Source organism: Eleutherodactylus coqui, chromosome 8 (genome assembly GCF_035609145.1).
Source record: "Eleutherodactylus coqui strain aEleCoq1 chromosome 8, aEleCoq1.hap1, whole genome shotgun sequence".
Classification (NCBI taxonomy): Eukaryota; Metazoa; Chordata; class Amphibia; order Anura; family Eleutherodactylidae; genus Eleutherodactylus; species Eleutherodactylus coqui.
The window spans coordinates 146,585,657-146,610,725 of NC_089844.1; the positions used below are offsets into that span (position 1 = coordinate 146,585,657).

General features: G+C 47.5%; 1 protein-coding gene across 2 annotated transcripts; it reads right to left on the bottom strand.

Moving 5' to 3' along the window:
• Positions 1-67: 67 nt before the first annotated feature.
• Positions 68-24,298, bottom strand: ZNF598 (zinc finger protein 598, E3 ubiquitin ligase). Of its 2 annotated transcripts, none has more exons than XM_066576653.1 (12): positions 23,795-24,298; positions 20,948-21,060; positions 19,656-19,785; positions 16,756-16,967; positions 15,820-16,037; positions 13,511-13,628; positions 12,581-12,756; positions 12,379-12,475; positions 9,194-9,969; positions 7,915-8,053; positions 5,832-5,976; positions 68-3,958 (listed from the first exon to the last, which is right to left on the bottom strand). In XM_066576653.1, exons 1-12 carry the CDS (start codon positions 23,972-23,974, stop codon positions 3,608-3,610), a joined length of 2,655 nt encoding a protein of 884 aa, XP_066432750.1. In that variant the 5' UTR covers positions 23,975-24,298; the 3' UTR covers positions 68-3,607. The 2 variants fall into 2 exon arrangements, with proteins under 2 accessions (XP_066432750.1, XP_066432749.1); XM_066576652.1 differs by having other exon boundaries at positions 12,569-12,756.
• Between the last annotated feature and the right edge of the window lie 771 nt (positions 24,299-25,069).

Genomic DNA, 25,069 nt, shown 5'->3' on the forward strand with positions numbered 1-25,069 from the left:
CTAGTGGCCAGTAAGTATCACTACAGTTTTTCACTGTCCAGCCATAAAAATGAGTCAAATCAGTCAGTTTTCTTTTTGTTTTTTATTTGCCCAATGCAATTCTGTATCTGACAGGCAAAGAGCACCCCCCCACCCTGTGCACATCCCATATAGGTCCTCACCAGGGAAGGAAACGCTGGTAATCCATCCACAATGCTATGCGGTGTTAACCCCTTTACTACCACAAGCAGCTGAAATGAGGCCATTTGCCCAGAGGTCCAAACAGTGGCATGGCACACAACATTAAACGGATGGCATTAACAATGGTACAATGTTCAACACTGCAGGAGAATGAAATGGTCCAGACTGTCAAAGTGTGGGGTTTACCTATAATTGAAGACATCGGAGGCACTTCATACCCCCCATGCCTCTTCCTGTAACAGATACAATGATCAGATGAAGGTCTGTAAGTCTAGGGCTACACAGCGACATATTGTGCAACAGAAAAGCGCAGAAAACTCGCAAAGCCCCCCCCCCCCCCCCAAAAAAAAAAGTGTGACTTGCTGCGGCACGACCGCTTGATGGCTGCAATAACCGATGGCAGGTCACAAGTAAGTTGGGACCAAAATCCAACCCATCTGGACTATTGGTGACTAACGCGTTGTAGTCACATTAGGTTACAACACAGACACCTGACAGATGCGACGGCGCAGTGCGACACGGTGATCTTTATGCAGTCGTGTAGCCCTAGCCTAACGGCGCTTTTACACGGAACGAGCACTGCTGGGTGAATGGAGTGGAGCGGGCCAGGATTGTTCTGACCAGCCTATTCGCCTCCATTCACAGTGAACAGGCAGTAGCTCAGAAGTGAACTGCCTGTTTACACGGCCACTCCGCCGTTCAGTCTTATTCATGCAGAAACTGGACAAATGAGAAGCGAACAAATCCTCGTTAGTCGTTTACTCGGGCCGTGCATTTACACTGAACGATCATTCAGATTCTCACTGGATGTGGGAATCACAACGACTCATCAGCCCATCTAAAAGGGGCCACAAAGCATCAGCCTCAGTTCTTGGCACGTGAGCAGCAATTTACAATGATTTAAAAAAAATGTAAATCTTGTCAATAAAGTTTGTAGTATTTGAATATATACAGAAAATTTGATTTCTAATTACAGATTCATTGGCCACATCTGGGGAACTGACTCCTGTTCAAGTAGGATATATTTTGTTATAAGAAGTGGTCATTAAAAGGGGTTGTCCAGTTGTAAACTATTAAGAGCCCATCCTTCAGACAGACCATCAATAGTAGATTGGCGAGGGTCCACCACCTTAGAACCCCACCAATCAGCTGTTCTCTGGGCTGGTGCGCTCATGCACTGAACTGTTTTCTAAAAAAGGCAAACAGCTCCGTTCCCACTGCGGTGGCCAGGCTTAGTATTGCAGGCAAAGTTCCCTTTCGCTTTACAGTATTTGGAATTTGGTCTGTAGTACTAAGCCTGGCCATCGGGGGCTGCTTCTTGCAGAAAACAGCTAAGTGTAAAAATGTACCGACCTAGCAAACAGCCGATTGGTGGAGGCTCTGGGCGATAGACTCTCATTGATTTACTATTGAGGGCCTAGTTTGCAATTGGATAAACCCCTTAATTGGTAACACTTGTAGATGGCATGGGGCTGTGACAACCAAATATAACACTCAAAACCCCTCAAATTTTTATAGTTTTTCATGTTGATAATAGAACATTAGTATATAAACTGGTAACGGTAGGGCAGCATGGTGACTATGGCTTTGAGCAAAGATCATTAAGTAGCCATGGGATCATGGTGCAAGCCACAAGTGGCCGTAACTGCGGCCCACTGACTGCAAGAAATAGCACCTCGGTACATTCCTTGTGATCTGTGGGTAGCAGCCACAGCCATTGCACACAACCTCAATGACAATGTGAGGGCATAGGGCTACAGTGCAACTTCTATCACGGCCAAAAGTCGCTTTCTAGCCTTATTCGTAGCAGACATGCCTTTTACCTGCATTTCCAAATTACTGACACTGCCCCCATAGGTTCGGATGCGGGCATAGCAGGAGGGGTACTTTCTCAACAGTTGGCATACACTGTCCAAGAATAGGTTGTTTGCAGCGTGCCATAAACTGTGCTGCATCTATCAGCCCGATAAAAATGCTGTCATACTGAATTAATCAGTACGGATCCCAATTTTAACCAAAGGGGTTGCTTCTACTAGAAGGTCTGAATGTGATGTAACCAAGCAAGGACCTACCGCGCATACATGTAAAATGGATCCGACCCCTTATACATGTCAGTGAATGGACAAGTTGCAGAATGTTACATTATACAATAAATAGGTTTTATTGCTGTGTGAATAAACTCCGGGTAGCTCCCACCACCCTGGTCTGTGGAGAACAATACCCCACTGCGGGAACAACTGCGCTATATATTGCAAAACTAACCCTAATTGCAGCTTAGGCCATATTCACATCTGTGTTGGAGTCTCCAGCGGTGGTGCGGTGTAACATCCCAGCTAAGATAGCACAACATGTTGCACTAGGTTGTCTGGTCAAATGCAAGCTAGCATGCAGGAAACCGGACGAAGCACATGATAGTAAATGGGGACAGTTGGCCGCTATTCAGATTTAACACAAGTGGCGGTTCCGGAACCTATGATGGAATAAGGAAGCACAAGTGTGAAAGAAGCCTAATAAAAAGGGACAGAACGTAATAAGATGAACGGCTAAGTGCTACAACTACTATATTCCTGCAGGCATTGAAAGACGAAAATGGAAACCACTGTCCACGACAACCCACTGACTATAATGGGGTCCATTTGGTTTCTACAAGCCATTTTTTCAGAATGTGCTGCGCAATTTCATCCGGGGCTATTGCAGAAAAGAGTGATCGAGGTCCCCAAACGGACCCTCTGAGGGTGATGTGAACACAGCCTAAGACCTGACTCACCTCTGGGTGGACGTAGATGGGGGCAGAGATTACCCTGGACTTCTCTTCAATCCTTCCATTCATTAATACTGCTGTCAGCCCCTTTCCAGCATGAAAGGGCTGACAACAGAGAGCAATACACTGCATTCAATCATACAATTAAAATAGACTTCAGGCCTAGTGTCCCTTTAACAGCATAATTCAATTTCCCAGAATGCACTATGGCCACAAAACCATGGGACAGGGGCCGTTAAAAATATTTATGCGTGCGATTATGCGAGCATGAATTAACGAAAAACCTGATTAATTGGAAGTGGGACCAAAAAGAAACAAAAATCACATGAAATAGAGCATGGCCCCACTTGTTCCAGCAGACTCCTCAGTGATACTGAAATATAAGTCCCACCTTGTACCGCTGGAGAGGGTAGTCACTACTTGCAGTAATTCTGCCCCAGCTAGCATGGATGGTCACTCTCTTCAGAGGGTAGCACCAACTCTGTGCCCTCCACACTCAGCACCGTCATCACATCATTTATTTGGCCACTCAGAGCATCATAATTTACTTTATTATTAGCGGGCCGCCGCATTGCCGCCCGGATCTGCCCACATTTCCACTTTTACTATCACTTTCTTATTTTACTCTTTCGTTTTACCCCAAATCTGGGTTATGTTGTCCAGAGCCTAACTGATGATCCGGCTGATGGCCTGGAGCGATGGGAAGTCATTGTCCTCGAGGTGCGATGTCTTGTGATATGCAATGTCCTGGGGGGACAGCACCTGGCTGCAGGTGGGACAAGTGGAATAGTCCAGTTCAGGGGAGCTGGAGTCCGTTTTCCATGCAGCTTTCTTGCTCTTCTTGGACTTATTTGAACTTTGTTTCTGTTCTAGTCGGAGCTCTTGGTGGGCAGCTAGAAGCTCCTGCTGTTTGGCGTTGTCTGGAAGAAGGACCAGGAGCTCATTGAAGATGAGACTGAAGTTCTCCCCGAGAAGTTGGCGGCAGCTTTTGTAATACTCAGATGCAGAGATCAATCCCTTGAAAAACATACAGAAGGTTTTAGACTACTCAAATACAAAAATGTTGCCATACAATATTGGAGTCCTCTACAGCTCATGGAGAATATCAGGAATTGGGTAGCCAAAATCTGTCTCAACTCCCAGCATCCCCCCGACACCCTACAGCTGGTGAGCCACAGGTTGGAGAACAATGCTCTATAGGAGAAATTCATAAAAGCAGAAACAGCAGAATTCTGGTGTCAAACAAAAAACATAAAAATGCTCATTTTTATGTAAAAATTAAGACTTCGATAGTTACTGCCACTTTTGTAAAAGGTGGTCATGTCTCAGCAGCGCATCGGTGCCCATGGCCTGTCGAATTCAGAAACTGGTGTAATTTAGAGTGGAAAACTACGCCAGATCTTATTTGGCTTAGATTTCAGGAGGAGGCACTTCAAGATGCGACAAACACATTAAGTCATCCCTGGGTTTTGAACAAGTTTTCTAAAATACACCAGGTTCTCCTTACTCTCTAATGTCAGATTTTTTCACCCTGTTTAGGTCTGTATTTGAGTTTCAGATGGTTTTCTCCATTCTTCTGCTATGCTGCTGTTAGTAATCCACTTTCAGGGAGGGGACATATAGCAAGCCTAGTATTCTGCCATAGTCTTCCTTGTCCTTACTTCCCATACTGCATTGCACAGTTTCTGGTCCAATCAGCAGGGAGGCAGTATCTCAATGCTGTCCCAGGACAATCAGGTATTTAGAGACATTTTGGCTAAATGTGCGTATGTAATGTGCATACACCCAAGTGCTGTAACAGGAGAGGCAGAGACTCTGGAGATCCTTATCGCAGTGTCTGCAGATCTGTCAGCCTGCAGCCTCTGAATGTGTATGGGAATGCCCCGGTGAAGATAGCTCCTCCCCCTGTTACTATAGAAGCTCTATACCCAATAACAGGAAGTGGCTTACAGAAAAGCTTAAAAGGGAGACCCCTGGTGGCAGTGATTTATAGTGGTAAAGTAACAACATTTATAATGCAAAAATGTAATAGAAATGATAAGACTAACAAAAGCTGGTAAATGAGCAAAAGTGGTCTGAAAGCTTAAGGGACTTGACAGACCTCCTAATACATTTGGTGCATCTTACAGCAACAGTACTTTCCTAAGACCGGCCTATAAAAACACTAGTCTTGGATAAACGTGCTCTAAAAGTGTGTTCAGATCTTAGAAAGTGATGCTATATCAGCAGGATCATCACTTTACGATCAGTTGGGGTTTGACCTCTGGGACCCCCATGCTACTGAAAATGAACGGGCCACAACAGTGATTTAGCACTACATTAATGCATTAGTGTCCAGAGCACTACTGTGAAGGACATGGAGCACTACCCCAGAGCTGTAGCCCCTTTACTCTCAGGATGAGTCAAGGTCCCAAAGGTCGGCCCCACCGATCAGGAAGGGAATGCATAGCCTAGCGATATGCTAACTGGGAAAATCACGGTAATGAATTTAGATGCCATCTACTGGTAACCAAATGTCAAGACATGTGGCAGAGCTGCAAGTCTTGACTAAAGTTCCTTCTACACAGCCCAGCTATTGGCCATGAACATTCCTCCGAACGTTTGCCTAACAACTGCCAACGCTCGTTCATCAGCTAATGGTGACTTTCAGCAAGCATGAAAGTGTTTACTAATTGGCCACATCTCTCCGTGTGAATGGGGAGACTATAGGGAAGAATGATCATAACTACAATCACTCGCCTCCAGAAGCATGTTCTTGGCCTGAGTAAAAGAAAATGAAACGGGTGCCGATAGGCGTTTGTCAAAGCAGGCTGAGAATTGAGCTGATGTAGAAGGACCTTAGAATATGCAGCCACGACTACAGTTCGGCACACGGAGGCTCGGTTCTCACCTGTCTAAACTTGCCCGAATGGGATTTGAATTCATTGAACTTGGACTCGTCGCTGTGCAGGTAATCTTTGATGGAGTTGATCAGGTAAATGTTTCTCTGCTGGAAGTTCTCAGGGATGAGGTAAGTCCTGTTGCAAAATGTGGGCCTGGAAAGGTGTAAAGGCAGAAGACATCATCATGGCATGTATGGACCTCAGAATCACTTCTTACAACCCAAGTGCTGTTATATACAGTGGATATAAAGGTCTCCACATCCCGGTTAGAATGCCAGGTTTTGGTTATGTTAAAATATCCGACAAAGCTGAATCATCTCAGATTTACTTCCACCTTCGATGTGGGCCGTTATCTGTACAATCCAGGGGAAACCAAACTGACATCCCTCAGGGTGCAAAAATAATGAAACTAAAACAATGTGGCTGCATAAGTGTTCGCACCCTCTTATATTTGGGGATGGGGTTGTGTTCAGAATCAGCCAATCACACGAGCCCCTGATAACTAGTAGACAGCACTCCACTGCCGGCATTTACAGGGATTCTGGTTCTCCATATAAAGTTCGGCTCTTCTAGGAGGATTTCCTGGCATTTTTTTAGTTGGTCTGTAAAGCGCTTACAAGAGGGTGTCAGTCAGGAGAAGGGTACCAAAAAAATTTACAAGGCATTATATGTACCATGGGATACAGTGGAGACAGTCAGCAAGAAGGGGATTACATTTGACACAACAGTGACATCACCAAAAAATGGACGTGTCTCAAAGATTGACGTAAAGACCAGAAAAAAATTGGTCCACGAGGCCAAAAGGCCGACACAGCAACACTAAAGGAGCTGCAGGAGTTTCCAGCAAGTCCTGGTTATGTAGTCATATGACAACCATCTCCTGTATTTCTTATATGTCGGGGCTGTGGGGGAGGGGGGCAAGATGGAAGCCTTTTCTAACAAACAAAAACATCCGAACCGGCTATGTTTTACAAAACCCCCATTGCATCTGCCAGAAGTCTGTGGGACGTGTTCTGTCTGATGAGACCGAGGGGGACTTGTTGCCAGAATTCCAGAAGGTGTTTGGTGTAAAGCCAACACTGCCATCACCAGAAGACCCCCGACCCGCAGTGAGGATGGTGGGGTGCATTATGTGGGGGGCTGTTCTGCTGCAGGAACTGGGGCTTTAGTCAAGGTGGAGGGGATTATGAACAGTCCCAAATATCAGCCCATGTTGGCTCAAAACCTTCCGGCCTTGGCGAAACAGCTGAAGATGAAGAGGAACTTCACCTTTCCGCACAACGACCCGAAGCAGATCTCCAAATCACCAGAAGAACGGCTTCACCAGAAGATTAAAGTTATGGAATGGCCCAGTCAGAGCCCAGACCTGAATCCTATTGAAGATCTGTGGGTGACCTGAAGAGGGCGCTGCACACGGGATGCCCACGCCATATGACAGATTTGGAGTGTTTTGCGAGGAAGAGCAGCCAAGATTGCAAGACAAGGTGTGCCATGCTGACAGACACCGACCAAAAAACACTGAATGCCGCCATAAAGTCAGAGGGGCTCCGCCAAGTGTGTCAGAGGGGCTCCGCCAAGTGTGTCAGAGGGGCTCCGCCAAGTGTGTCAGAGGGGCTCCGCCAAGTGTGTCAGAGGGGCTCCGCCAAGTGTGTCAGAGGGGCTCCGCCAAGTGTGTCAGAGGGGCTCCGCCAAGTGTGTCAGAGGGGCTCCGCCAAGTGTGTCAGAGGGGCTCCGCCAAGTGTGTCAGAGGGGCTCCGCCAAGTGTGTCAGAGGGGCTCCGCCAAGTGTTAGTTTAGGGTGAGGAGATTTATGTAACCACATTAGATTGGCTTTTTTTTTATCCTTCCCTAAAAGACTTCAGTTTGCTTCCTAATGGAATTGTAGAGAAAATGGGTCACATTGAAGGTGGACATGACTCAGAAAGGATTCAACATGATAAAAATATTCCATTTTAATGAGCGTGTAGACTTTTTATATCCACTGTATTACCTGTCCTTATAACTGGTCAGACTGGTTGTAACTAAAGGAAACGCTATGTTGATTAGGTACATCTAGGAAGAAAACTAGGGAATGGGGGTTAGCATCACTCACTCCTTCACTGGTTTGGTGTGTGACTGTGCAGGAAGAGACACAGATGAGACGCTGGTAAATCCGGGAGGGGGCTTCCCAACAGAGGACGATAATCCTGGAGGCGGCGGCAAAGGAGCGGCAGTCACTACGGGACAAAATCCTACAAAGAGGAAAAGCGCCAATTAAAGGTTTGTCGGATTATACTAAGCTTGGACCCCACCAAACATTGATGCTCTACCCTTAGGAAAGACCAGCAACATGTAAAAGGAGTCAGCAAGAGATTCTCAATGGAGCAGTAAATGGTTAAAAACAAAGTTGTAGTCACTGCTTTGATCGAGCGCCGATGCTTCCATCCTCATCACTAGTGTTGTGTTTGGTTGTAGCGTCCACAGTAGCCAATCATTGGACTCCACAGTAAACGACTAATGTATATGGACATGGCTCCACAGCAATGTACAATCACAGACTGAGGAGGAGTACCAGAGCGAGCGTGCTCAACCAGCCAGGAAAGATAACATGCGCAGTGGAGTTTGGTTTTTTCCATAAAAACTCCTGCTTTCCTGCCGAATCCGCGGCCTGTCAGCAATTCAATTGTGGATGGGCTGCGGATAGGACGGCTTCCACTGACTATAATGGAAGCAGTCCATGCGGGATCCGCAGTGAAATGGAGGATGCTGCAATTTATTTCCCCGGACCAAAAGGTCCGCAAATCACATCAGCATGCTTTATTTCACTTTCAGACGCCCATGTATCCCTATGGGTGGCTTGATTTGTGGAACTGACCAGCAAATCAGATCTGCCTGTTTGACATTGGGCCTAAACAGCAGTATGTGCAGCCAACCAGCAATGGCTCTATGGGAACAAATGATGGTGTTAATGATAGTTCATCACCATACCACACATCTGGCCACGTGAATAATATGAAGAAGCGCTGGCTGGAATGCTCATTATTAGTGAGTGCTTGCTTGTAGAAACAGAGGACAGGACTGTAAATGGACCCGTAGTAACTCGGCAAACCCCATTTACGTCTCATAAGACTCTTTTTACCCAATTTTTGCTGCTGCGTTCCAGCATTGCAGCTCTGCCAAAATCCCAAAGTTCATTGTTGCAGATGTCGTCAATGGAAGTTACAGGCGGTGACACTGCAGCGGTCAGGTGACTTCCAGTGACATTTGCCACAAACAAACACCGGGACCACGGCAGGGCTGTATACACATAAGTAGGGTATATTCCAATGTGAGGTATAGGTTACAGCATGAAAGCAGACCACCAGAGATGATACATCAGTGAAACACACTACCTGGTGGTGGCATCCGCAGCAGGCTACTGTTGACCAATGCTGGAAAGTCTTCATCTGTTGCATGGTACTTTGGACCTGGACTGGTCAATGTGTTCATCCCAGGGGGATCTTTACAGACACTTCCTTTGTCTGGCACCTTATTTCCACCGTTAACCACCGTATTTGACTTATCACTGAGGATTGAGGTGGCAGGTGGTGTTGGGGTGCGTTCAATCTCCGTGGCATTCTCCTTGAGGGATGAGCTCACTGAACTGTCTTCTACAAACTGACCAGGGGCGGTATTGCTTGGCTTCTCCGATCCTATTCGCTTTTTCCTGTTGCCTTTCCCGCTCGATGTGGTCAGCAATTTAGAGATATCCATCATAGTGGGAGCATTACGGAATTCCTGTGCCGTTATCCCGACACTGTCATCTTCATCCTCCGATAAGGAGGGTGGTTTTGGGATTTTCTTGTTGGGGCCTTTTGTGATGTTTGGTTGGGCAGCTTTCATAGAGGCTTTGCTTGAAGCAGTAACGGTAGGGCAAGAGGTTTTTGTGGTACTTTTGGAAGAGGAAGTTGCCCAAGCTGAAGTGACAGCAGACCGCGGTTTACCGAGGCTCATGTTCGACACCAAGGCTGGGAAATCCTCCTCCAGAAAGGCGTTAGAGGACCGAGCAGTGTAAGACAGCCCAGCAGGGAAGGCCGCCGCCGAGGAAGAGCCCGAGGTGGACGACAGACTTGGGAAATCCTCTTCCATCAGTTTAACAGGCGCTGGTTTTGGAGCTGGTTTGGGAGCACTGCAAAGTCAAAGAAATTAGAAAAAGTTTTAAAGTAGTCTGTCACCACTGCCAGTTGTAGATGGGGGGTCTTGATGACAATTATAGAGCCATCTTTATTATTTTGAAGTTATGCTCCACTCCACATAATGAATCTTAAAGCGCTTCAAGCACTGCATGCAAATTGGACTGTCCGATGGATGCCGCCAGCGTCTTGCATTGTAAGTCTTTCGTGCATTACCGCGGAGAGGAATCCAGCACATGCACGGCGGACTACTATCCGCTGAACACACCATGATCGACGTCACGTGCATAAACCATGCTCAGTATGGCGCGGGCACGAAAGCCTTAAAACGCAAGATGTCCCCAGTGGCCAGAGCTGGAGACATTAATTAAGACCGTAGGCGGGTGTTTATACATCAGTGTTAGAAGACAGCCTGACCCAAAGCATGAGGCGAACCGCCCATTACACGGTCCAGTTTGTATTTGCATACAGCAAGGGAAGTGCTTCATTTGTGGAGTGAAGCATCGCTTCAAAATAATACAGGTAGCTTTATAATCTTCAACGTGTGAACACGACCTAGAACAGACTTGTCTGGGAACACTTTAAATCCTACATAAGGTATGCACTGCTTATTTATTGATCAATTGCTTCTTCAATGAAAAATTAGAGAATTTGTCCCCTTCTGAGCTGCCTATGCCCTGGATAGGTCATCAATAGTTGATCGGCGGAAGTCTGCTGCTCAGGACTCGCACTAATCAGCTGTCTGCCGCACAGCATTGCAGACACTGTTCCCACTGAATTCTGTAGGATCTGTGCCCACAATGTACACTGGACTCTGATCTCTCCTTCTCCCCGCACATTCAATCTCTGGCACAAACATGCCATCTGCACCTCAGGAATATTTCTAAAAGCTGGGCGTTCCTCATCACGGACACGCCAAAGACACTCATTGTTGTCCTCATCCATTCCCGACTTGACTACTGCAACTCGCTCTTCATTGGCCTTTCCCGCACCAGACTTTCCCCCTCTAAACGCAGCAGCTAGACTCATCTTCCCATCCAGGTGCTCCTCAGGCGCCCCTGCACAATGCCAGTCGATGCATTGGCTACTAGGGATGAGCGAGTATACTCGCTAAGGCTCGTCCCGAAAGATTTGGGTGCCGCCGCGGGGCAGGGAGCTGCGGGGGAGAGCGGGCAGGAACGGAGGGGAGATATCTCTCTCTCCCTCTCGCTCTGCCTCTCTCCCTCTCGCTCTGCCCCGCTCCCCGCCGCAACTCACCTGTCAGCTGCGGCGGCCCCCGAATCTTTCGGGACGGACGGGGAGATACTCGGCTAAGGCACATTACTTGAGCAAGTAGTGCCTTAGCGAGTATACTCGCTCATCCCTACTGGCTACCCATCCACCACAGAACTCAATTCAAACTCATCACCCTCACCCACAAAGCTCTCCATGGCGTCGCGCCACCGTACATAGCAGATCGAAGCACACTGGCTGGGTGATGTATTGATAGGAGGGAAGCTAACACTCAGGTTAAACACTCCTCTAATATGAACCTCGCATGCTTGCCTACAGGACTTCTCTACAGCAGCACCGATCCTCTGGAACACTCTTCCCCAAAAAACGCGGACAATTCCCGACGCACGGAACATCAGACGCGCCTTAAAGATGCACCTCTTTAAAGTAGATGCACCTTCTGTATCACCCCGACCCCCTTGGTTCCCAAATTAAATACCACACTAGATTTCATATTGCTTGGGTTCACTATATGCCTCGAAAGCGCTGCGCTATACAAATAAAGATTATTCTCCCAGTGTTAGGCCTCGTCCACAGGGGTATTAAATGGCCAGATCCATGGTTGATTTTTGCGATATAGATCCGACACGTTAACCTGCAGCAGAACTCCAAGACAAAGCCTCAGTGTTCTGCACATTCTGATACGGATCCACATGCAGGTTTAGACCCTGTGAAATGGGACAAATTCCTTAAGCAGCAGCCTGATGTGGATCTCGTATCAAAAACAGACATGCCATTACTTTTTTTTCTGCAACGTGGATTTCCGATGGTAAATGCAGAAAAATGCACACCTTATGAACGAGGCCTTAGAGACAGTGGCAGGGTGTAGGGAAGGGGGTGTGAATGAAGTTGTGCATCAGCATCTTGGCCACACAGACCGCACATCTAGCATGTACTACTAGGATAAACACGTCTCAGACATAAGAGTCTGAGACATAGGAGCAGATAGCATAGTGCATACCAGGGTGTCTGAAAACAAATTAAGGAATGAAGGTTGAAAAATCAAACTTGGTGCAACTTTTTAACAGAAGGTAACCACTGGCATATGCAAACCCCTTCCCCCCCCCTCCCCCATGTCAAAGTTGTCCATAGCCTGTAAGTTACCACATCTAGTATGAAGCCCATGGTCATACCTCAGGGGTGCAGCCGCAGTAGAGCCAAAGGCAGGGAAATCCTCTGGATTCAATACCCCGTTGGATGCGTTTGACATCATATTCACTTCTTTGGGACCTAAGAAAGAATTTGCAGATTGTTATAGCATCCGTCCACAGAAATGAAACCAGGCTGGTCTATCAAGTTGTATAAAATAAAGATCTCAGTCACATTTTGCATCACCGGAGGATTTAGGCATTGGTTTCGCTTTTCGGGCTTCCTCGGGATCCCTGGAGTCCTCCTTCCTAATTTTCAAGCCATCGCCATTTTCTAGCACTTGTCTCCTCCCACTTTCTTCTTGTTTCCTTGCTGCAACAGATGCCCTCACTGCAGCGGCAACTTCCCGGTCCTCCTCTTCCCTGCAATGCAACATGCAGAAACACAACCGTAAAACGACTTTTGCAACCATTTTTATTGCTTCAGTGCATGTAAAATAATAAAAATAACAAATTAAAGGGGTTGTCCCGCGGCAGCAAGTGGGGTTATACACTTCTGTAGGGCCATATTAATGCACTTTGTAATGTACATCGTGCATTAAATATGAGCCATACAGAAGTTATTCACTTCCCTTCCCTGCGCTGGCGTCCCCGTCTCCATGGCTCCGTCTAACTTCAGCGTCTAATCGCCCGATTAGACGCGCTTGCGCAGAAGGGTCTTCTGCCTTCGGCTCGGTTCGGCAGCAGCGGCGTTCTGGCTCCGCCCCCTTCTACGTGTCATCGCGTAGCTCCGCCCCGTCACGTGTGCCGATTCCAGCCAATCAGGAGGCTGGAATCGGCACACATGATGGGGCGGAGCTACGCGATGACACGTAGAAGGGGGCGGAGCCGGAACGCCGCTGCTGCCGGGCAGACCCGAAGGCAGAAGACGCTTCTGCGCAAGCGCGTCTAATCGGGCGATTAGACGCTGAAGTTAGACGGAGCCATGGAGACGGGGACGCCAGCGCAGGGAAGGTAAGTGAATAACTTCTGTATGGCTCATATTTAATGCACGATGTATATTACAAAGTGCATTAATATGGCCATACAGAAGTGCTTAACCCCACTTGCTGCCGCGAGACAACCCCTTTAAGCAACTTTGCAAACATCCTTGGCTGGCACACCAATGAATGCTTACCTTTTATATCTCCAGCTCCCCCTACGGTTCTGCTGACCTCCACGTGCTAACCCCCTTGCTGCTCTTGCCTGCCTGTTAAATCGATCCACCTCTTCATAATCCTCCCCTCCAACTAGACCTGAAATATAAAACAGTGGCATAGACATACCAATGATAGATACACTGTTTCCTATATTTAAAGACTCTATAGTGATGGGGTCTGTTCCACTGGATCGGTACATCGCAAATGTGGTGTCGATATTCAAAAAGGGGTCAAAAAGTGAACCTGGAAACTACAGGCCGCTAAGTCTTACTTCCATTGTGGGTAAAATGTTTGAGGGGTTTCTAAGAGATGCTATCCTGGAGAACCTGAAGGGAAATAGCCGTATAACTCCATAGCAACATGGGTTTATGGTGGAAGGGGGTAAGGGTGGGGTTGCTCCTGCCAAACCAATCTGATCAGCTTCTATGAGGAGGTAAGTTCTAGACTGGACCGGGGAGTCACTGGGTCTTGTGTATCTGGACTTTTTCAAAGCGTTTGATACTGGTTGGTATATAAAATGAGAATGCTTTGTCTGGGCAAGAATGTGTGTAAGGGGGTAAGTAACTGGTCCGCGATAGGAAACAGAGGGGGGTTATTAATGGTACATACTCTGATAGGGCCCAATACTACTCCCTGTGGTACCCTGCTAGTAATGGTGACCCAATTATTTTAATATATTTATTAATGACCTGGCAGAAGGATTGTGCAATAAAATATCAATATTTGTAGAGGATACAAAGTTATGTAAAAATATTAACACAAGAGAGGACAGAATGTAGTTACATACAGAACGGTAGAGTTGGAAGGGACCTCCAGGGTCATCGGGTCCAACTCTCTCCTCAGTGCAGGATTCACTAAATCATCCCAGACAGATGTCTGTCCAGCCTTTGTTTGAACACTTCCATTGAAGAAGAACTCACCACCTCCCGTGGTAACCTGTTCCACTCATTGATCCCCCTCACCGTCTAATATCTAATCTGTGTCTCCTCACTTTCAGTTTCATCCCATTGCTTCTAGTCTTTCCTTGTGCAGATGAGAATAGGGCTGATCCCTCTGCACTGTGACAGCCCTTCAGATATTTGTAGACAGCTATTAAGTCTCCTCTCAGCCTTCTTTCTTGCAAGCTAAACATTCCCAGAAGATGTGTATATGGTTGCAAGTGTATCTGGATAAGTTGGGGGCAGAAAAGTGACAACTGAAGTCTAACACTGCTAAATGTAAGGTTCTGCACATAAGCAGAGAAAATGCATGTCACCATTACACACTAAATGGGAAACCTCTGGGTAACACTGATATGGAAAAGGACTTGGGGGTTTTAGTTAACTGTAAGCTTAACTGGAGCAACCAGTATCAGGCAGCTGCTGCCAAGGCAAATAGGATCATGGGGGGCATCAGAAGAGGTCTAGGGGCACATGACGAGAAGATTATTCTTCCTCTTTACAAGTCACTGGTCAGACTACACATTGAATGCTGTGTACAATTTTGGTTACCAGTACTCAAGAAGGGCATATTGGAGGTGTAGCGGGTTGAAATGCTGGCAACCAACGAGGGGGCTGCAGTGCTCACCTGAGCATTGTGCGTCCTCAGCTATGTTCGCTTGCTTTCAGCACATAGCCGAGTGAGCACAGTGCTTGGGTGAGCACTGCAGCTCCCTAAATCTAGCAATCAGGGGGGTTCTCAGTAGTGAGACCCCCACTGATTCATACTTTTGACATGTCTCTACCCTCAGGATAGGTCATTAACAGTTGAACAGCAGGGGTCCGCAACTTGTGATCCTCACCGATCAGCGGATCCTCTGGCCCACTGTCAGTGCGGCGGGGGTCATCATCAGTGATCAGGGCTGGAAGTGCCATAGACTGCTTAATTCCCATTGAATTCAATGGGAGAAATGTCTTCTATTACATTTCTGGCTCTGACTGCAATAAGGAGTCCCTTTAATCCAGAAATGTTATAATCTGGCACTTGGATCCAACACAGGACTGTAATAAAATGTGAGATTTCACATGAAAAGTAACAGAGAACCAAAAAGTGAATTCCTCTGAGGCTAAAGGCACAAAGCCCTATTTTTGGGCTGTTTGCTGTCCCTTTAATTTCGCGGAAACAAAACTCACGGCAGGTGAATTAGTGTTCATTTTCACAGATGAGAACAGAACATACAATAACCATGAATGTGCAATGTCTGAGCAGATTGCGTTTGAGTGGAATTAAACAGAAGTAACAGAGAAAAACATTTGCTTAACAGAAGAGATGAACAAGTCAGTAATAGTATTAAGGAGCCAGCGATTACCCTCCGCTCTGCGGTGATGTCTGGGGGTGTAGTTGAACTGAAGATCGATCTGGCGGTTCTGACGGGCCTCGGCACGGTTTTTGCTATGGCACGATGTCTTGTGTGCCTTGTAGTCAATTTCAGTCCGAAAGGCGTGAGTAAACTTCTCTGTGCTGCATATTCCCTCCTCACACAAATAGTGACTCTCGCGGAAGTGTTCCCGCAGGAACGAGTAGTCGCTGCAATAGAAAATATAAACCGTCACTATACACAGAAAATCTGGATGTTGGAATAAACTACATGTTAAATCTAGATACATTACATATGGCAAGGGTCTGCAACCTGGAGAGCTGAGTCTGGGAACATCACTCATACTTATCACCTTCCCCAATCCCCTGCTGTGCGCCCATCAAGCTGCAGCTCCTTGTATATAGCAGACTTATGTGCACACTCGTAGTGACAGGACTAATCCTCGTTACATCTACTATAGGTCCTAGCAGCAGAAGATATGGCCAGACAGGACGGGGGTCCTTCAACGCTAGCTGCCATACAAGGTAAGGACCCTGATCTCATCACAGGAATTTCTTGTGACCTGATGAAAGGAGGGAGTCTCCTCCTTAACCAGCATTGTTATTGACAGTCACAAGGGTTAAACAGTTAGTACAGCATTACAGCTGTATGTTACAGCCATTACCCCACTACAGTAGTGTTCCCCATGCAATCAGCAGGACTGGCATGCTCATCAGTAACTGCTGGCACTCATGACAAGCATACGTGTCAAGCATACGTGTCATCAATTCTCTAAGTGTTAAAGCCGCGTTCCCACTGTAGCAATGGCGAGGCTACGCCACATATATGATCACTGGGGCCTAACCGCTGGATCTGTCGTAGATTACATACAATATATAAAGAATAATTCACCGGCATTACACGGGCGCCATTGACTCGGGCACTTACCTATAATATTCCTGGGCCCCATCAGAGTCACAGAAGTGGCAAAAATAGTGGTCCTTGCGCAAATGTTTCAGCAGCTCGTCGTTATCGAGGTAACGCTCGTCACAAAACTTGCAGAGAGGATGGCCCCGGTGGGAGGTGTCTTCTGGGTCACCCTGGATTCGATGACGAGCGAGGTCCTTGCGTGAATACCACTTCCGCTCATAAGTAAAATTCTGAAAGTGATGAACACAACATCTAATCAAGTACTGAACACAATATTAGGTCAGTGACGTTCGGTATGGCTTATGTTGCTTTTTTAACCCCTTAATGCCACAGGACGTATGTTTACGTTCTAGCAGGGTGGTAGCACAGCGCAACAGGACATAAACCTATTTGAAAATCCCACATATTTGGTATCATTGTATTCCTAACGACCTTTACAATAAATTGAACACACTATTTATCCAGCATGGCAAAAACTGTAGAAAAAAAAAAGCTAAAAAAAAAAATAGGGGTAAAATCCTTATTTGTTCATTGCTCCCCTCAAAAAAAAAACGCAATAAAAGTGATAAAAAAAGCAGTCTGCTACACAAAATGGTACCAATAAAAACTGCAGCTCACTATGGAGAAAAAAAAAAAAACAATCCCTAACAGAACTCAGTCCATGGAAAAATAAAAAGTTGTGGGACTTTAAAAGGCATCAATGTGAAAAAAAAAAGAAAAAAAATTGTGCAAAAGTAAAATAACCTAAAAAAAAAATAATTTTGCTATTCCCTCAATTGTACCAGCCCACAGAAATGTTTTTTTGTATAATTTATGCTGCATGATTAACGCTGTTTTCTCTCGCTGCCCTCCAAAAAAAAGTTTTCCCAATACATTATATGTACCCAAAAGTGGTAGCAAAAAACAAGCCCTCATGCGTTCACATCAATGGAAAAATAAAAATGTAATGGCTTTTAAAAAGTGGAGATGAAAATAACAAAAACAAAATCGTCACATCCTAATGACCAAAATAGGCCGCATGGCTAAGGGGTTAAGTCAGAACCAAGAGCAGGTTAAAAGTTAAAAGAAAAAAAAAGTTGAAGCCATGTCCGCGTGTACAAGAATGCTGCGGAGTTTCCTTCCTGTAGTGTTACAGAACTGATAGAATCCAATGCATCTCCCAGATCTCACCCACGGGGTGCAGCCTTGTCATCCACATATTAGTCTGGGGGCAGATGTTTAATTCTATAGTATGTCAGTTTTTGCACCGCAGATTTCACCCTTCTCAATGAGAGGTGAAATCTGCACTTTAAACAGGTTTCCATCTTGAGTGAAGCAAGCAGAAATCTTTCTTTATACTTCTTCTTTCTTAAGGACCACCTTCTGGCTTTAGCATTAAAAACTGCGAAGATCTTCCCCAGGTGAGTCGGTCCAGGGTTGAATTCATGAATCTACAGGCTTCAGGGACAAATATCCTACCACTCCTTGTCATGGTATCTGTATAGCGCCAAGTCACCATGCTGCTCACACCATTATAACCCCCCGGTCATACCCAGAGACCGGCCGTGTGCCGCATGGACAGGAATAAGAGGCTGGTACTGTTAGTGGTCTCAGGTATCTGAAGCTGTGCCGACTGCAGTGCCCCCACAGTCACTGGAGAGGATCCATACAGGGAACACAATGATTGAGGTGGTGCCCACAGATGCTCAATACAAGTCCATAGAATTAGGGGGCAGGGAAGTACTTGGAAGTCTTGGTCATGCTTTTGCAGCCACTCTCTGACATTTCTAGCCGTGCGACATGTTGCATTGTCTTGCTGAAAGATCCCATCTGCCCCAGGGAAGACAATCAGCATGTGTAGGTGCACAAGATCTGCAGGGAAGGATTAATAACCAAATTGGTTCAGTGTGCCTTCCAGATAGATGAGCGGGCCAGAGAATGCCACAATTAAAATCCTCCCCCAGCAATAACGCTGCCGCCACCAGCTTGTGTTCATCCAGCAATGGTTGCAGGGTGTTTATTCTATGATGTTTCTCGTCTGATGCACAAATATCCATCTGCTTGATGAAGCAGAAAACGTGACTAACTGGAGAAGGCAACTGTTTGCCAGTTAGTAGTGGCCCAATTCCGCTACTGCCATGCAAATTGAAGCCTTTTCTTCCGATGCACCTTTGTTAGTACAGGTGTGGTGGCTTCGGAGCCCCATACGCAGTAGGGTTCACTGAACTGTTTTACACACGTCTGGTAGCCCCCTGGTTGATTATCATGATGAGCTGCTCCACTGTATCGGTCGGCCCTCGCAGCCGACGTTCCCCCCTCACATCAATGGCACGTGGTGCTCCGCAGTTACCATGTCGGTTATTCCCAATGGTGCCTCATGATACACTTTCACCACAGCAGCTTGCGAACACTTCCCAAACTGCGCTGTTTGAGAAATACCGCTCCCTTGGCTCGAAAGTCAATAATCATCCTTTTTGGAACTCTGATGAAATCGCCCCTTTTACACCTCACAACGGGTGATGTGTGATCAGACAGCCCATCGCACGTCACTTCCTTCATGGGCTATACACTGGTGGCCATAATAACGTAACACGACTGTGTATAATGACACAGAAAGAGCCTGTCTATATCATTAGACCCCGATTGGGTATGGGACTTACTGAGATATTGCCTCAATGGACGCACACGCGCCCCCAGAGGTGTAGTCACAGTGAGTTTGCAATGTACATTTAGACTCCATTCAGACAGCCACATTTGATCAGTATTTGTAAGATAAAACAGGGAGCGGGTCTAAATCATAGAAGAGATGCAAAACTTTCCATTCTGCAGTTTCACTCTGGTTTTGGCTTACAGATACTGATGGCAAAATACCGACCAATCGTCTGACCGGGGCCTTTGCGGTAATTTCTGCGTGCCGCGGCGATGGAAAATCTTCTCACCTTCAGGTGCTTTACACAGAGTTTACAGCAGAAGAACTCGTGGTGTTTTCTCATGTGCTGCTCCAGGTCAGCAAAGGCATGAAAGGGTCTCATCTCAGGGCACATGTGACATTCATGTTGTAACAGCCGCCTGCATAGAAACACGAGAGAGATGAAAATAAGTCACATGTAGGCGAGTCACACAATGGTGGGCATCCATGCATCATGGAGGCCATAAATACCATGTTTTTGCTGAAGTACGATCAGTAAAAATCATTCTAATGGGGTTGTATGGGAGAAGAAAAAAAGATAGCAGCTTTCACTGGAATGGGCCAGAACTGCAGTACCCCACACAGCCTGTGGTCAAGAGTGTCGCTGTTTAAAGGGGCTGTGTGGTTTCACGATAAAAATATGCGCGGGCTGGGCATGAGTTAAAATAACACATACTCACCTATGTTCAGCCCTCCGGGGTACAGCTGCGGCCAATCAGAGGTCGCAATGTCACTATCCAGAACTCCTGGCATCATGGCGCCCAGAGCGTGAGCGCTGATGCAAGGAGTTAGAAAGTGATTCTGTAGACTCTGATTGGTCACCTGGCTTCTGTCAGCGAAGGATGGGAATGGACAGCGGGGCCGGTTAGCTATGTCCCGGGTGGCCGAAACAGGCGAGTATGTGTGATTTTTTTATTTTAACTCACGCCCAGCGATTGCAAATTTTCATAATGAAACACAACCCCTTTAAGAAAGGCAGCTGCCATTTTTTTAATCTCATAGCAGCCCTTTAACTATTTCTATTCAACTGCAGGCAAAGTACAAAAGACCGGCATAATACAAGGATTCAAAGAATGTAAGAGTGCCTTTGTGTCGTTCTCCATCCCCAAAGGTCCTGCCATCGGCATAACACAGTATTAGTTTGGGCTCAGAATGTTCCTTCAAGGGCGTTGAATGAATGAATGAATGAATGAATGAAAATTAATTTATGCCCCATCCACAGGATAGGTGATAACTATCTGACCCATGGGGGTCTCACCACTGGGTTCCCCATCATTGGAGCAGTGGTCAAGCATGTGCACTACACCTCCATTCATGTCAATGGGACAGCTGGAGATGGCGGAGCGCTTGAACTTGGTCATCTCAGACATCCCCATTGAAATGAATGGAGCTGCAGCGCACGTTCTCCATTCACATGGGGATCTTTGGGACATGCAGTCTCTGGATCTTTGGGGGTCCCAGTGGTCAAACTGTGATGGATCAAAGAGTGATCACCCATTCTGTGTGTGAGGGATAACATTATCCGATAACACAAGCACTTACCTAAACAGAGAGAAGACTTTCCCCTCACTGAAGTAGATGTCATGTTTCCTCTCACACTGCATCTGGGAGGTGTTGATGCTTGAGAAGGGAGCAACTTTTTTAACGAACACAACCTGTAAAGGCAAGCAGGGCCAGAATTATAGCAGAGATACCAGAACTATCCCGGCAATGTAACCACATGCAAAGGACCCCAAAATGTCCTGAAATGTTTGCACAAGACCGGGAATAACTTTATGATCAAGTGGGGGGGTCCAACCGCTGGGAACTCCATGAGAACAAGGGACTCGAAAATGTGATTGTTCCCAGCAAGAGAAACCCCGTAATCTTGTAGATAGGATAGCTTTTAATGGCTAACAAAAATACATGATGTTACTGCAAGCTTGCGAACCTCTCGGGGTCTTCGTCAGGCTAAGGACATGCATGCACGCCAAAGCTCCATTCATTACAAGGGCAGCAGTAGAAATTGCTGACTACAAGTGCTGTTGGGGGCCAACAATAATGAACTGAGTCTTCTGCTCTAGTCATATGAGTACCGTCGGGCCCCTGTTCTCGTGGGGCTCCCAGCGGTCGGACTGATCATAACGTTACCCTCCTATCTTGTACATCCCAATGACTTTATAACTCGGCACAGCCTCTGTAATTAGCACAGAAAGTGTCCTTCCAGCTGAACATGTCAACAGAACCTGCGGATGACAGCGGCCGTACAGTCCCAGTGACTCACAGGAGAAAGGTCAGTCGTCGTGAGTCACGCAGCAGTCTGTCAGAGACATCAAGCGAGACATTTCATGGATTCTGTGACTTCAGCCCTTGTGTCAGCGCCGGTGATCGCCGCTATACGCCATCCTCTATAGTGCGCAGCCATCAGCCACATCCGAAAGGGTAAGGAAACTTGCAGGAAAAACTTTTGGACACTATTGTGACACATCAGGAGTTTAGATGAGGGCGGTCTGACTGCCGAGACCCCCGCTGATTGCTAAAACAAGCAGCGCTCAGCCGAGTTCTCCGCCCCGTCTGCTGTGATCACTGTATGGATTCAGATTTGACCCCGATTTCAGCAGCCGGCCCCCCACAGATCAAGACTTCTGGCATGTCAAAAGTTTCCTAAAAGTTTGGTTCAGTTTTAAAGGGGCACAGGAGTATAAGTCCGGGCTCACACGGCCGCAAGCATAGAACGCCGTGGGGGTCCCAGGACATTTTTATGGCTGTGGAGCTAGTCATGACCCTGCACACTGCCGCGTACAGCGGGGAAATAGTACTGCGCATAACTGTGTACGCACACACGCAGTCACACTCAGTACACCGGGGGTTTTGTTTATATTTCCCGCGCCGTCACTAAATCGATGGCACGCTTACCCGTGGCCATACGCAAGGTAATTACGTACGGCGCCCGTGCCCTCACCCTAAATGGTAATTCACAACTAGAAATAAGTAACTTCACTACAATTACATTTGACTTTTTTTGCAGTCATTCGGCATCACAGGACGCTTCTCCTCAAGTCACATCCAAAGCTGCGGTTAGCATCGTGGGGGGAGGTTTTGTTCGCACCAGCTACTGAGATAACGGAAGCCGCGGTTATGTTTCAGTGATTTGTCGCTTGCAGGAAGGTTCTGTTTGCACCATTGGCGCGAGCGCCTGATCCGTCGCTTATCGGACAGGATGAACTTCAGCCCTCCTGGTTACTATCAAATCATTGGCGCCGAGTCCCCGGCAGGAGCTCATTAACCGCCCCCCATGAGGGTGTATTCAAACGGGCGAGAAAATCCCACCTACATCGCACTCTAAGGCCGGACTCCCACTGACGTGATCAGCTGCGGGCCGCACGCGAGAGACAAACGCAGCACGTAGGCAACGACACGTGTGCCGCCAACTCACATGCACTATATTGGCATGTAGACTCGCGTAATGCGCACCAAGATAGAACATGTCGCGATTTTTTTTTAGTGCGCGTATTTCACGCGGCAACAGGGAAAATTAGTACAGCGCAAAACTGCACTCGTGTCAGGCGGCCCTAACTGCGATTTTTCTGTAATCCGTTTTGGCATCACAGCGATGTTCGTGACCTCAGGTCGTTAGTAGGCAATTGGCGGGGGTCCGCCGCTCAGGATGATTGCTGTCATACGCAGGGGAGTGGGAGCAGATAGCTCCAACCTCTGTGTAGTGGCCAGCACTGGTAATTGCAGGCACGGCTCCCATTAAAATCAATGCCAACTGCGCCTGCAGTTTCCAGTGCTGGCCACTAAACCAGGGTGGCAGCAGCAGCCTCATACACTGAGCTGCGCACTGATAGCGGGAGCCGGATCAGCTGACCGCACGGATCCCCAGGGTACATCATCAATAGCATTTTTTTGTGGAAAACCCCTTTAAAGAGGATTTCCCACCAAAAACAGGTATTCACAGGACTGGTGATAAATGTACAAGTGTCAGGACCCCCCCAATGATGAGAACGGGAGACCCCGGGACCCTCCAGTGAATGGCGCAGCGATGTCCGTAGACTGGAGCGTTGGTCGCACACAGGTAGCGCCATCATCATGGGGCCGCCATAGGTGATAAACGTCATTGGTGGGGCCTTCCCCCCAGTACCTACCTAGTCCAGCTCCTCAGAGCCCATCTACCTAGTCCAGCTCCTCAGAGCCCACCTTTATACGGGGAGGTACCTACCTAGTCCAGCTCCTCCCGGCCCACCTACATACGGGGGTACCTACCTTGTCCAGCTCCTCAGAGCCCATCTACCTTGTCCAGCTCCTCCCGGCCCACCTACATACGGGGGTATCTACCTTGTCCAGCTCCTCAGGGCCCATCTACCTAGTCCAGCTCCTCCCGGCCCACCTACATACGGGGGTACCTACCTTGTCCAGCTCCTCCCGGCACACGGCGCAGTACTTCTGCTCGCACAGCACCCGCATCTTGGTGGAGCAGCGGTAGCAGACGGGGTGATCGCACTTCCCGATGGCGAATACATCCATCTCCTGGCAGCACAGCACACAATTCCCCTCCAGATCCAGGCTCTTCCCCGGCTTCGAGGCCATGATCAGCGGCGGCAGGCAGACACTTAGACGCTGCTCAGGGTGGTGGTGAACAGTGGGGAGTAACGAGTTGGCAGGTCTGGGGTCACCAGTGACAGGAGGGGTTACTATGGTCAGGCAGAGGCCGCACTCACAGGACCGGATACCCGGGGAGGTTACCGTAAGAGGCCGCCGTATGGACCTAAAGACAGCCGGGCTGAAGAATACCCGGAGGAGCCGCCGCCTAACGGTAGAGGTGCCCGGTGGGGACGGAGCCGACCCCGAGCTCCAACACGTTACCGGCTAAGCAAACGTCACACCTCTGACGCATTCCGCCGGAAGAGAACCATAGAGCACAACAACAGGCAAGAGCGTCCACTGCAGGGAACGCTCACTGGCTGCTCGGAGGACTCAAGCTTTCCTCCAGCTGCTGGTTACAATGCACGACGAGGACCCCTACTGGTGGAGGTGGAGCACTACATAGTGGCCATTTTGTCAGCCTGCACTAATAAAGTATAAGAGGAAATGATACTTATATTTTATTATATTTAATGCCATGTACAACATTTCACGAAGAGCAGTAAAATGGGGTCATTATATTTCTTTCACTTTCTATTCAGTTGTGGCGGCCATTTTTGCTCTAGTGACGAAGGGAGTGCAGCCATATTTCCTGGTTGTCACTTTTTAGATCACTTTTTTGGGGTTTACCCGAGCATTCTGTTATCTGTTCCGTCATAGGAACTGAAAAGTGGAAATGCGGATCCATCTTATGATGGAACCGAGTGACGCCAAATGGACCCCATTGACTGGAATGGTAAAAGTCCGGCTTCCGTTAGGCTGGCATTTTCCCGGATGAAATAGTGCAGCATGCTGCGATATCACATCTTTAGATGGATCTGCGCTTCAATCGGAATCGCCGGCGCAGTTGTGAACATGACAACTGATGGTAAAACCGTCAGGGCGATGTCGATGCCGACGGAACAAGAGTTTGCTGAATATTTCTGAGACGTTAATGTAAAGGTGATAGCCAGAAATGGCTGCCCGTCCTGTGTCGCCTTTTTTTAAAATTAGTAGAAATGGCTGCCACAATATGCGGCCATTTTTAAGTAGTGTGGTTGG